Source organism: Thermobia domestica, chromosome 12, assembly GCF_964235325.1.
Source record: "Thermobia domestica chromosome 12, izTheDome1.hap1.1, whole genome shotgun sequence".
Lineage (NCBI taxonomy): Eukaryota > Metazoa > Arthropoda > Insecta > Zygentoma > Lepismatidae > Thermobia > Thermobia domestica.
Window position 1 is genome coordinate 136,724,355 of NC_137465.1, and position 14,796 is coordinate 136,739,150.

At 36.7% G+C, this 14,796-nt stretch overlaps 1 protein-coding gene across 1 annotated transcript in view; it reads left to right on the top strand.

Moving 5' to 3' along the window:
* The window catches only part of LOC145666674 (uncharacterized), a 282,579-nt gene that overhangs the window by 124,734 nt on the left and 143,049 nt on the right, over positions 1–14,796 (top strand). Inside the window, exon 2 of the mRNA XM_081734149.1 lies at positions 1,490–1,625. Coding sequence (XP_081590275.1) covers positions 1,490–1,625 — 136 coding nt within the window. The remainder of the gene's footprint in view (positions 1–1,489; positions 1,626–14,796) is intronic.

Genomic DNA, 14,796 nt, shown 5'->3' on the forward strand with positions numbered 1-14,796 from the left:
AGAGGGTCAGAGTCAAGTGGCCCTTCTATCAACTAAATCATGGTTTGTCAATTACAGAGTTATCTTAATGCCCGGGGAGGGAAATATTGAAACTATTAATGAAGAAGTTCCCTTTCCTGAGGAGAAAAGAACCCCTATGAATTATTGACTTAGCCCATTATCATTGAAAGCTGTGATCAACTCAGGAATAAGTGAGAGTCCCTGTGCTAACTGACACTGACATCATGAAAATTAATTTAAATACAAAGAAACCTACACCTACCGCCATGTAAAAAAAAATCACATATGCTACATACACTAAGAGAAGCTATGTTAGGACAGGCCTATCGTAACCTAACAGGAAGTGTCAAGGATAACGGGAGTTATCAAGGGAAACACTAATCTTCAAAACTGTTTTTAAAAAATCACACCCTACGATGAATCCTGTCCATCACTATTAACGTTTTATCAACATGGCGTCGATTGAGTTGAAGTCCTTATTTTAGATTTTCTGGTTGTTTTCACTGCAGAGATTTAACTGTTCAAGATGTCTTTCTGCTTCCAACATGTCTATTTAACTAATTTACAAATTGTTACCTGATTTCTGGTGCTTACTGCTGAAGAAAACCAAAATATTTTTAGAGCAAACTAACGTGGTTGTACTTGATGCTTTCCTAGGTAGAGAATGACAAGAGACGCGCCTTAATACTAGAGCGTTGGAAAAAGTTCCAATCAGAGCAAAGTGTTTTGCCGGCGGAAAATATAAAGCGAATAAAAAATAGCAAACCGGATGAAACCGGATTTTGGGAGAATGTGGGCATCTCAGATGGACGAAGGAGGTGTAAATTATTCTGACAAACATCAGATTGGTGGATAATTTCAGAAATTTCTGTGCAATTGCTGACCTATATTTTTGTATCGCATTAAGATGTATAATTTCAATAATCATCCATTTCAAATGCCCATCTACCGAATTTATAATGCAGTGGCGTATTTAGGGGGGTTTCCGGGCTTAAGCCCCCCGAAATCTTACTATAGTAAAGTATATGAAATATCTTGCAGAATTTTCACATTTTCAGCAAAGCCCCCCCCCCCTGAAGTTTAGCAAAGCCTCCCCGAAACAAAATCGTAAATACGCCACTGTTATAATGAAATAACATATAAATAAAGAAATTATTCCCCGAAATATCATTCTTCCAAAGCTCTCATATTAATTTTGGTTTGAGTAGAGAACAACAGTTTCTACATAGACCGAAAATGATATATTGAAAAATCTACAGTACACAGTTCGGTCGAAAAATATTGGGTCCCTCCAAACAAAAATGTCATTACCTTGATTGTAATGGCACGTTACAGTATCATTATTTAGAAGTTTCACTGTTTAAGGTGAAATTCAAATATTTGAATATAACCATACTTTGCCTCACTTTAAATGTTTGCAGCTTTTAATTTATTTAGTTTTGAGAAAATAAAATGTAAGTGATTGTGTATTTTTTCTTTTAAATTACAGTTTGCAAATGGAAGGCGTCTACCTGAAATCCGAAGATTTGAAGTAACTTTTGAGCGACCACACGAAGCGTATTTCTCTGGAGATACAGTCAAAGGAGAGGTCAGGATTGATCTTGACGACTCACTTAGTGTCAAAGGTAAGGTTTATTCCTTTATAATTCAATTTGTTTTCTCGTTAAGCGCTGAAGTATTGAGAGAAGTAAGTGATATAAAGAGATACAGTTAACTAAGGAAGCTGCTTTCTTTTGTCGAGCAAGCGACAGATATTGAAGTAATTATTGATAAAAAGCTTTTCATTTAAGAGCGACGTGCCCCAACATTGTCAACGTCATTTTTTAAAGTTAAATTAAGTAGTAATATTGGTTGAACTCCAAAGAAAGCTGAATATATATACAATCATTACACCCCTTCAGATTTTCACGTCATCTCCTTCCATATATTTATGGCAAACTTGGTGAAGTCATAAAACAAGCGAGCATCGCTAAATCTGATTCTCTTCTTTTTATCGCCATTAACATTCGCTCAAAATATTAGGTTTTCCGTACGTAAACATGCATTGTTTATTGATTTTATTTTTATTTAAATCTTTGGTTTCATGTTCAAAATTATTATATGTACAGCTTATTGACTAGTGTTTATTACTTCATTTGGGCTCGTGCTTACTCTGGCTCGGGCTCACATACTTCAATGAGGATAGCACTCACGTCAGTAGCCTCTTTGGAGCTTGCGCTTACTAATTTCATTGAGGTTCGCATTCGCTAGCTCACTTGGAGCTCGTTCCTCCCTCGGGCACGCACATACTTTGGTTCATTACATCCAATGGATTCGAGTTCACTAACATCACTGGTGCTTGTACTTATTTGTGCGTGTGTTCATTCCTTCAGTGAGGCTCGAGCTTACTATTCTCGTTGAGGCTTGTGCTTACTCAGCTCACGTTCACATCCTTCAAGTAGGCTGCATTCAATAACCTTCTTGGATGTCGCGCTCACTATTCTCTTTCACGCACAGATCTACTTGGGCAAGAGTTCACTACATTCATGGGACTTGGGGTCACTAAACTCAGTTGAATTCGTGCTCACTTGTACTCAGCCTCACTTCTCTCGACTGAACTCGGCTCACAACCATCAATGACTTTTGAGCTAAATAATATTAGCAGGTCTCGAGTTGGTTATCTTCAGTAGGCCTCGAATTCACTAATTTCATTCGGGCATGTACTCACTTGGACTCAGAGAGCTCCTCCGTGGCTAAGCGGTTAGCGTACGCGCCTTTGGCGTGGGAGGCCCGGGTTCGATTCCCGGCGGGAGCTCATGTGGTTCGGATTCCACGTTAATCAGTAGGTCCACGTCTCATATAGCCTCGCTGCTGAACGGGACGTAAAACTCAAAATCAACTCACTTGGACTCAGGTTTACTACCCCTTAGTGGAGCTCGCGCTCTCTAATCTCAATTGCATTCTTTCTCCAACTTACTCAGCTTGGTGGGAGTCGGATTTACTGGGGATTGTCCTCACTAGTTCCATTTGTTCTCGGGCTCGATAATTTCAAAGTGGCTCGCGCTTTGGTTCACTTTCTTCAACTGAGCTCGGGCTCACTATCTCAAACGGGCTTGTGCTTACTACCCTTAATGATGGTTGCTCTCTTGCTCTCACTTGGGCTTACGCTCGATTTCGTCCGAGCATGTGGTTATTTACCAATGGAGCTCAGGTTCAATATTTTCAGTGGGTTCGAGCTCTCTCGAGATCGTATTCACTAATTTAATTTGTTTTCGCGCTTATTCAGGTTCTGACTCTCTAACCTCCAATGTGCTCACTACTCTCAGTTCAACTTGCTCTCACTTGAATTCGTTCGCAGTAATTTTGTTCGAGCTTGGAATTATTTTTTGAATGGAATTCAAACTTATTACTTTCAGTGGGACTCGTGCTAACTTGGACCCGGGTTTACTAACCTCAAATAGCAAGGCGATTAGGCTCAGTTCAGGTTGTTTGCTTAATATTCAAGAGGTAACACATAAGACATTGCAATTTTTAATTTTAACTTTTGCGACATTTGATATAAGTTGAACCAACAAAGATGATGAAGTAGGCGTAGCGAAACTGTGCATTCATCATTTTGCAGCATGAACCATCTTCTAGTTCAGGTGTGTGTAAGTTGGAACAGAAGGTGATCCAATTACAAAAACCCTACCAGTGTCAAGGGCTGTACGAGACAATGTATAACATTTTTCACAAAAATTGAATAGCTAAAATGAATAAACTTGTTCATCGTACAGTAACACCACAGGAGTAGAAAAACTTCTATAAAAATAACCAAAATATTTACTTACTAAAGAAACTCAGAAAATTCTGTTTACTTACTATTTTAATGGAAAAACATGATCCTTTATGTTTTGACCTAATTTCTTAATGTTTAGTGGTAAATTGGATGTTCCAACGCGAAGGACATTTTCAAGATGGACATCCCTTATTCGGATGAAATAGTTCAGTGGGCCGCAACTGGTTCGAGTGCAGGATATTGCACATGGATGTAGTTTGTAACATCCTTGGGCAGAACGCTGTAATATTAAGTGTTGTGCGCTGTACTTAAAGCAAAGGAAAATTAAGCCAAATTATGACTTCTAAGTTTCGAGATATCCGAACAAAATAATCTTCTAATTTCCACCTTTCTTTCCAAATTGCAACAATGATTTTATTGCAGAGTAGGAAGTTGTTTGCTCGTGATTTCATGAAGGAAGGAATAAAACACAAGGCGGATAGTTATAACCGGATCATTTACTAAAACATTCTGCCCACACAGTTTTATCGTGGCCAGAAGGTTAGCGTTTTCGGCTTTTCCTGACAATTCCAAATATGTGGTTTGGTATTTAAATATAGATTCACACCACGTATATTTGTGGAGTCGCAAAGGAGCGCTAAATGCAATGCACCTACGACTTCTGTATTTCCAAATTACATTTTCTTTCAATAATTTCGATATTTAGTTCTCCCTTAACCATAAACTGAAAACATTTGAGAACAAGATCCTGAGACGAATATTCGGACCCAAGAGGAACGGGAATGGGGAATGGCGGAAACTTCATAACGAAGAACTACATAATTTATACGGTTTACTAAACATTGTCAGGGTCATGAAGGCTAGGAGGTTTAGGTAGGCAGGCCATGTAGTTAGGATGGCAGAAAGTAGAAACGCTTTCAAAGTCTTTACTGGAATATCAATCAGAAAACGACCATTAGGAAGACCTAGGCGCAGATGGGAAGAAAATATTAAGATGGATCTCGCGAAGATAGGAATACAAAGTAGAAACTGGATCCAATTGGCTAAGGATAGAAGTCAGTGGAGAGCTTTTGTGAACGCGGCATTGAATCTTGGGGTTTCATAGGCCATAGAGTTAGTTAGTTAGTTCTTAACCATGATTGCGTTTTCACTAAGAGAATTAAATCATTACTAGACTTGAGGATAAAGTAAGTGAACGGATACATTCTTCCTAATTAATCAACCCATACTTCGTAAATATATTTGAATAAACCCACAAATTATTTTCTGTCTCTTCTTTGTTTCTATCTTTTTTCATGTGGAGTCGCGTTTCCGTTTTCCTTTATACTTTCTTTTTATCCTTGAAAGTCTAGACTTTCCATGCCGTTTCTCTTTCTCAAATCATCTTGCATCTTATTCTTGCATTCCATCTTGAGTATTCCTCTTTTCATATTTCTGCTGCTATTCAATTTCGTTTTCCACATAGTCGAGATTTCTTCGTTATACATGTCCCAGTCGTATTGGTTTCTATTCCTAAAACTTCATAGTCTAGGGTCCCACTTTATTAGGGCCTCTTATATAATTGTTTCTTATTCTATCCTTCTTCATCACATCCTCCACCAATCCTTACATGCTCATCTCTCTTCCTTACATGCACTTCCATCTTTTTCTGGACCCTTGTGGTTGCCAATGTTTCGCTACTACCGATCTCATTACTATTTAAATATATACATGTCCATTTATCCTGCAATTGAGGCCTATTCCGGAAGGAAGGCACATAGACCGTTTTCGAGAATGGAGAGAAAGAGCCTTAAGGATTTTATTAGAATATATAACAATAACATAAGATTACAAATGCCTATTATAGGTTTTCTTAATATAAATGATTTTTTTGCCTAATAAATAGCTTGTATTAAATGAAAAATATATACTATTTTATGTATTTTTAAACATATTTGTATAAAATGTTATGTGCCCTTTTTTCGAAAATCCTTTTTGGTTGAAGAAACAGCACACTATTAATGGATTACAATAAGGTCTTTTTTCAAAATAAAGCAAATATAAGCTATTACACATGGCAATAAATGTGTTATTGATTTAGTCCTGTTCATACTCATTCAATATAAATTAAATCCAGTCGCTGTCTTCAGGTGACAAGAACTTCATTAAGGACCGAACACCATTCTGTTTCTGTTCTCTCATTCCAACAAAAGGGACAGGCTTAGGGTCAATACCACTCATTTCTTTGATATTACTTTTTGAAAGATAAGAAAATGGGATAGGGCCTATATGTTGGCATGTACGTACTAGAAAACAGCAGAACGCCTGATACAGTGTATTTCATCATTACATATTGCATAATAGTGTACTTTAAAGTTTTTGGTGATGGGTTGGAACGAAAGAAAGGGGCAAGGGCTGTGTCGCAATCCTTAATCAAATCTTTATCCATTGTCAGTTCAAAAGTAGATGGATGCTGTCGTCAGGTAACGATGGCTTCTAACCATGGCTTTGCAGATCCGATTTTTTTAAAATTTTGTTTCGAATAAACCCAAAGTTGCGGTCGCACTGGCTAAACGAGTGTGCACTCACAGAATATAAACAAATTATTTCCACTTTATGAACTTTAGCGAACAAAGAACAACATTTTGTTATTGTAATGTTTCTGTTTGGTCCACCTGAAGCATCTGACAACAATATTACTGTTCTTATTTCTGGAAACTTGCTGAGGATATTTTTTTTAAACAATCAAATAAGAAAGAAGCTACCAAATTTCCATTATTACTGGAATGAGTTTCCATATGGCAGTAGAAAAATGATGAGTTGTCTTTATATACAAGTACATTGCATATATACAACTAAAGCATTCTTTTGTAGAATTTACTGTTAACATTAAGCCGAGGGATTGGATAGTTCTGACAGTAATCAAACTTCAACATTAAATGAGATGGACTTAGATTACCTTCACTATTAGTTGCGTGTGATTTAGAAATAAACTCGTCCTTCAAAGTTTTGCGTCTATCAATTTTCCTTTTATGAATTTGATAATGAATTTTACATGGGTCGTTAGGATCGCGAGAGAGCTTTTCGTCACATCCAGCAGAAAAGTCACGCTTGTCAGTTTTAGGTTTTACAAATCCATATCTAAACTGTTCCTTAAACATTTTAAAGTACTTCACATACGTTAGTTTCAATGGTTCGTTGGTTTTGTTCCTATAGTATTCTTGAAACATTGTGTACAATGTCATGATATTAAGATGTGAGATCTCTAAAAAATATTTCAGTTTTGATTTATGTCCATAATAATGACTATAATCACTTGGAAATAACAGCAACTTAATCTCCATCAGTTCTAAGATATTGTCTCTTAATTTGTGTGGACGATTACTATGTGTACCTCGTCTTTCTTGGAAATCAGCTCCATCCAATATTTTGGACTGGATCACTCGCAAATGTTTCACTGAAATATTAAATAAACTAAGGATAAATTTCTGACATACCACAATAGCCATTCCGCCATCCTTAACATAATACAGCCATGTATGGAGCCGTGGTTTCTTTTGCTCACGAGCACATTTTGTGCTTTCGGATTTACTCATGCACGAGGCTAGGAACGAATCTTGAAGAGACGTTTGTTTGCCACTCTGCCGTGTCGTGACAAAACGCTGTAACTTTGGCGGAGCAGTTTTGCGAAAAAGAGCCGTAAAGTTTTCATCAGAAAATGTGATCTGTATCGTGTAGAACCAGTGTATCTTGACTTTGGAAACACGTGGTTACATGTAATGTTACGTAAATGCATGTTGTGTGATTAAATTTGGTGAAAATTGATTGAATGACCATTATTGCCTAGTTACACTGGTTCTGCACGATACAGATCACATTTTCGAATGAAAACTTTACGGCTCATTTTCGCAAAACTGCTCCGCCAGAAGTTACAGCGTTTTGTCACGACACGGCAGCACTGTCAAAGGAATGATATAAACTACACTTAGTTTGAAGGGAAAATTTCTCATAACACTTGTTATTACAACACTGAGTAACCAAGGAAAACACTTTAACCGGTACTTCATTCTTACTCGAGTTGAAGTATTTTTCACCATAAAGGCTTTTAGTTTTTGATTCTTCACGTTTCAAATTCGTGTTACTATAAACTACACCCCTCTTCTTGTACACAGGTTTACTTTCAGTACCCATTTTACAGTACTGACACTTTTGTAGGTCAATAATATTGCAAGGAGCACAGCAATAACCGCTGCTAGAGTCTGAATGTAAGCTGTGCGCCAAAACAGTGGTCCAAAGGCTTACAGAAACAATATTGCCAGTCTGCCAAAAATAAAGATATCGAGGTGAAATTTTCACACCGCCTATAGTATCACATGGCGGTTAGTTTTAAATGATTTCCGGAAAAAGGGCACATAGGATGCAAATGATGAACATTGGCAAAAACAAGGTGTTACATATGTACTCTACATCAGTTACATCAGGACGAACGGATGAACAGACAGACATTGAGAAATTATTTTGTCAATATATAGGGGCCATGAAACTTCTGTTGAAATGTGGTATTCGATTGTTTTCATGATCGCCATTCTCTTACATCGTCGCTAGAAAGTAAATATTTATTATATATATAAAGTAAAACATAATGTAAATTGCTCTGCTAATCATAACGCACACATCTAAAAGAAGTCTGGTCGACCAGACGTCCTTCGAAGACTCTAACAAGGTATTTAGTTTTAGGTGAGGTATAATGTTAAATTAACAACTGTTAACAATACGATACATTTTTATAACACTAGCTAAAATGCTCGTTCTTTGCGAAAGGTTTTATGCAAAGAACTTGAACCTCTTCTCCCCTTAAAAAGATATGGAGGATAACTTTCAACATAAACGGCATGGGGAGTGTCACTGTTGATCTTTTCAATATTTACCATTAACTAGAATTGTATGCTGTTTTCATTCTCAATTCAAAGATGTTTGAAAAAAGAGAAATGACTGAATTTTAACAAATCTCATATACTAAATCTACTTCGTAATATTTAATTTATTGACTTTGGTTTTTGTTATTTTCTTCTGGATACGCTTAACGTTGAAATGACAATCGAATATGCAGTACTGTGCAATCCATGTAATTCTACCAGCATTGCAGACTCTTGCTAGAGTCCTCATTCCACTGCAGAATTTTGTCGCAAATGAACTCTTGAAAGTCATGAACGGCAAAAATTGCTTCTGTTCTATCAAGACATCAGGTAATTAAGCGAGTGTTTTAGCACGAAGAAGGGCTTCCACTTCCTTTAACAAGCTACAAGGTGCCGCTAGTATATATGATACTTTGCCCTAACGGCGCGTATAAATCAATGAGAGGCTACGGAAAATGTGTGCGAGAAAGTCACGCTCTTAATGAGTAAGTAAAGATTTGCGTAGTTTTTATATCACACACACACATACACGTATTTATATAAACACATGAAGTGAAACATGTTCTGCTATTAGTATCTATTGTCTAAGAAGGAAATATTTAATATAAGCATTTATTAAATATAAGTTTCCATGTGAGCACACAGAAATTTTGTGGAGGTGTGGGCACCTTGCTTTATTTCCCTTTTTGGTTGGTTGGTTCATTCAAGTTTAGTGTTTCTTTCAGTACCGAAACTACGTAAGACGTGGACCTACAGTTTCAGGTTGAACCCGAACCACTGTAATGCATTCAAATTTCAAGGTTCTTCCTCCAGGAATCGAATCCGAGACCTCGTACACGAAAAGTGCAGGCAATATCTACTATACCAGCGGGTAGCGTTTTATTACTGTATTTAAGGCTACGGTAGCGTAGTAGTCGATAAAACTGTCTGTCAGTTGGATGGCGGTTTCGAACCCAGGTGGAACGGATATTTTCACATTCTACCTTCGTTCCACAGCGTCTGAGATATTTACCCAACCTGTATGAAATGAATGGCCACCGACAGAATGCATATCTCCCTCAAGATCTGGATATCTTTGCTTAGATATCTGAACGAGGAACCCCAAAGTTATACAGAAATCAGTACCTCTGATAAAATGGGTATCTGGGGAAGCCTCGAAGTGAAGACGGCTGAAGTATGATGCTCTTGGTCAAAACAATGCGAGGTCGTACTTGTCATTAACATGGACCAACTTCATTTGCCACAAATGAGGGACATCCTTTTCATTTACCTTTATTTATACATTACATAAAATAATCTTAGAGAAACTTCAAAGAAAAGAAATCCCAAATCAATTTTAAATAAAATTATCAGTTACATGAAGAAAAAGCTCCGTTCCCAGGTCTATTTAATCATTAGGTTGTTGTCTAGTTCTCAATTATCATTATTACCTGTTAAGAACTGTACTGACAACCCAGCAGGTTCAACATATCAGTCCCTTAGGGGAAGAGATGATTTTGTACTTTTCCACGATGATATATCCTAGCATAAAGAATAGCAGGATTACATCAGCATAATTATAATGAAATGTTGTTTTTAAAATAGATAGATATTATCAAATGATCTAAACAAATCTAACTTCTTGATTTTCATTACTATTGTGTTAACATCTTTTTGTCGAACCTGAATATTTATCACGTTTTGTGATAAACCAAAAGTCTGAAAAATACTCAAAGAAAAAAGAGAATCTTAAAATAAATCTTTATATAAATTGGTAAATTTTAAGGTTTACAATTTAATATTCCATAAGTGATTTGGATACAGTACAATATAGTACATCAAAGGAGATTTGTTGCAATTCGGAATTGTGTTACATTAAACTCAGTTGATTAGCTAATATTGGTTATCGACAATATTTTTCACCGAGCACGAATAGTAAACGATAGAATCAACTTAGCATCTACTGTCTTATAGTAGTAGTCATTGTTTTGCATACTCCATGCTAGTTATTTTAGTTATTTATAGACTTAATGTATTTTCAAGTATGAAAGAGGTACGTTTCATTTCACATCGTGAAACTACGACACATTTTCAAATTAGGTCTATAACATCCGGCTCCAACAGAGAATAATGTGAGAGACGGATTCTGGTCATGACATTGAGTCAGAACCAAAAGTAGTGTCTTACTATTTCTTACAGTTATGAGGACAATTCTAAAAAAGACTGCTGTTTAGTCATATATATACATAAAATTTCTTTGCAACGGACCTCGGAGTATGAATTTGACGTATCTTGTTACACAGAATCCAAATTTCGAAACCTTAGGACGACTGAGAATGTCAATTTTGTTTCATAAGCGAAAAATGTGTGTCCTCTTTATCCAAAATCGCTCAAATTTTTCGCCCATAAAACTTATAAAAATTGAGACGGTCAATCGTCCTGGGGTTTCGAAATTTGAATTTTGTGTAACAAAATACGACAAATTCATACCCTGGGATCCGCTGCTCATAACTTCTATTTGTGTGTATGTGTGTGTGTGTGTGTAGGTGTGTTTGTGTGTGTGTATGTGTGTGTGTGTGTGTGTTTGTGCAACTAAATGGCAGTCTTTTTCCGAATTATCCTCGTAATTGTAAGAAGTAGTGAGACACTACTTTTGATTTTTTCAGTTGTGTAAAGCTAGGGAACTTCTGTGAATTCTTACTGTGTAGTGAATTAGAAAAGCAAATAATATTTAATGTTAGTAGTGACATTTATACAGCACGTAGTAATGTTTCGAATAGTACCGTTATCTTTGTCTTGAAAACAGTACAGAATAAGAAGTACTTATAGTCAATTGCATGGTAGTGAAGGGGTGACACCTCTTCCTAATATCCAGTTGTGATTATTTGATAGAGATGACTAACACCGTCGTACCAACAATGGAAGAAACCCAGCTGCTGGTCACGTGGTAGAAAGTATAAAGAATACTTTCAGCAAAAGTACTTGAGCACATACACATATACCAATCAGTAGAGCAAACCAAAAGCATAAAGAGCATAAAAAGCATAACGGCAATTTACACATATGGTTAGCACCTTCAACATGGTTCAGAAGAAACTGATTTTAAAAGCATAATAAAGCATAGTTTTAGAAGATAAAGCATAAAGCATAATTTAAAATATATAGCACAATTCTTGGAAAATTCTATTTAACTGCAAATTTAACATACTGTATTAATATTTTTTAAAACTAATATTTACATTCCAAATCATTGTGAACATAACAATGCAACAATGAAAAGCTTATTATTACTTCTGTAAACTTTTCGGTGTAATCCTTTGATTTGCAGAGAAGAAAAAAAGAAAAAGAGGAAGAATATTTTCCGCCAACAATGAATAGTACAGAAGAACTCCACACTATATTGTTATGTGTACCTCTTGAACTTGAGCATTTTCTGTACTTTTTGGTGGCATTTTTTACTTTCCTTTTCTGTATATATGCACCTTTAAGACCCACACAAGTGATATAAAACTGACTCGAGTAAAGCGTATCTCTTTACAGTATATTAAGTAGAAAGTTGGTTCCATAAAATATTAGTAAATTGATCAAGATATTTAGAGTATATAATGTATAATAAATATTTTATGTTATATAGGATTAATGTAAAACAATGATTGAAATTAACAATAAAGCATAATTTGGAAAAAAGTAAAGCATAATTAAACAAGAAATAAAGCATAATGTGGATTGCTCTACCAATCAGTTAAATGTTTGTGTGAAATGAAATAATGAGATTGGAAAAGTTTCTCATGGTATTTTAAATAACAAGTATAAAGAGAGCTTAAGTACTTGTAATAAAGATATTTAGAAAAGTGACTTCAATAAAAGTTGTGATATTAAAATAAAATCTTAATATACAGGCCACTCTACGAAAATGGTAAAATAAATGATTTACACATAATAATGTAGATGTTCCTAACTATTTTTCTTAATAATGTTTACATGTCCAATTACAAAAGTTGACATTCATTTGTAATCGTCATATGTGTATTCATTTTACTTTTCAAACTCAATAATAGCATGTCAAACTTATTGTCTACACTTTTATTGTTTCTGATCGCCTCTTAGCTATTTGGTTATTTTCTTTTTATTCTCATAGAGCACGGTATGAACTGTGATTTCGCGTGATTTTAGTGTTGTTCTAGTTGTAAAGAAAGCAAAAGTTATTCTTACAAGGAACGGACATGAAAGTGTCATCCGGACATCCGAATCTAACCTACTCCATACCAATACACGCTTTCCCATCATACTTATTCTGTCCATCAATACAAAACTTAGTACACACATTTCTTATCCTCTATAGTATTTATAGAAATACATTTGGATTATCTGCTTTTAGGGATCCAAAGTTGATAGAAGGGATTTATGGAGAGAATTTTCCCAACACTCCCCCAGTTTTCTCTGTTCAAGTACGTTAGGGGCCACAATACATAGCACCTTTGAAAAGCTTGTTTCATGCTGAAGAAACTGAACTATAAGCCATGACTTTCCAATGAACAGTGTTGATGCAATAGCTATTTTACTGTGAGCTTACGATTTTTTTGTACTAACAGGGTTAATGGGCCCCAGGGACTTACTCCGTTGTCTATGGCACCTAGCTTTTTGTGCATGAACCTATCTTTGTTATATTTATCGAATGGAGTTAGCTTAATTCTGATGTCCGGATGACATGTTAATGTCCGTTCCTTGCTAGCTTGGGTGTGTCTGATTTGCGCGTTGTTGGGTGAGAGTTTGACGAAGTATTATTCTGCTCTTCTCGCGGCGCTCAACTGGTTAAAGAGATTCCGCTCCTTAGGAAAGCCGTGGGGATAGCATTTCTTTAATCTGAATGTTAATATGTGTTATTGAGGAGATTCTTATTTGCGATCATACGCTTTTTGAAGAGGTGGTATCAAATCACCTGGATATGTTGAACGTAGTAGATAAGTGTGGCATTGAACCTCCTTTTGGTCTCAGAAAGCTCTGAAGATAGATTCAATGACGTCACAGGCCGTGACGAATAGGAAATATTAAACTATTCTGGTTGAAGTGCATCACTCAATGGAGGTGGAAGTCTGCGTCTGATTCGTGTCTCCGAAACGGGTGGTTATTGGGTTGGCCAGGAAAGGTGTTCAGCTAAATTACGGTGTTCTTAAAATCACGCCGCAGCAGCTACATCTGTGCGAATGGCTCATTATCATCCTGGAATATGATAATCACTCCTCAGAAACAACATGTGGACTATAGGATAAACTTAGCCTCCTAAAATGGCGACATAACCACGTACAGTGACGCTCCTGCTAAGCACCATCACAGGATCTACTGAAAATCAGAATATTGCGGTCCACAGCATCATAGAGGTACCACAATATTTGACGGCTTGGCAGAGAGACTGCGAATCATACATTACTTTGTGCGTCCGCCACGTAAACACGACCTGCAGCTTGAAATAAACTGAACGATGAGTCATCCATAAACATCATTCCTTTCCAGTCATCAGCAGTTTATGGTGCATGTTGGCGCACCATTGGACTTATGTTAGAGCGTAATATTCCCCTCACAGCGATTTTGTCTATACGGCCGACCCAGTATGTTCATGTACTGTAGCTTGCGTCGGATTGTGATTGTTATATTGCCACTCTAATAGCCTTTTCGCATTTGGCGGCGAACTGCCGCACGCGGCGGCGGCGAATTCCCGCGTAGGGTAGAAAGACATTGCAAGCAATGGAGCTTTTCATATATGCACGGCGGTCGCCGTAAATTTACGCGTCGAGGAAAAGCAGCCGCCTCTCCCTGCTAGAAAGCGGCGCGGAAAAATGCCGCATACAGCCAAACGGGTCATTGCAAGCATGGAGCTCTTTCCATATAGGCGGCGATCTGCCGCTTGGGTGTTGGACGAGGGAGCAAGTGTTGCCAGAAAGAGTAGAGAGTGGTTGCGATAATTTGTATATGTGTGGTTTTACGTATATATATATATATATATATATGTGTGTGTGTGTGTGTGTTTCTGAATGTTTTTATGTTCTAGTCTAGGACACCTCCAGTGCTTTTAACCAAACTTGTTACAATATATGGGAAAAGATGACATGTAAAAATAATCGAAAACGACCGATACTGCCAGTGTCGAATCCAAAGGTTGTTGATTAA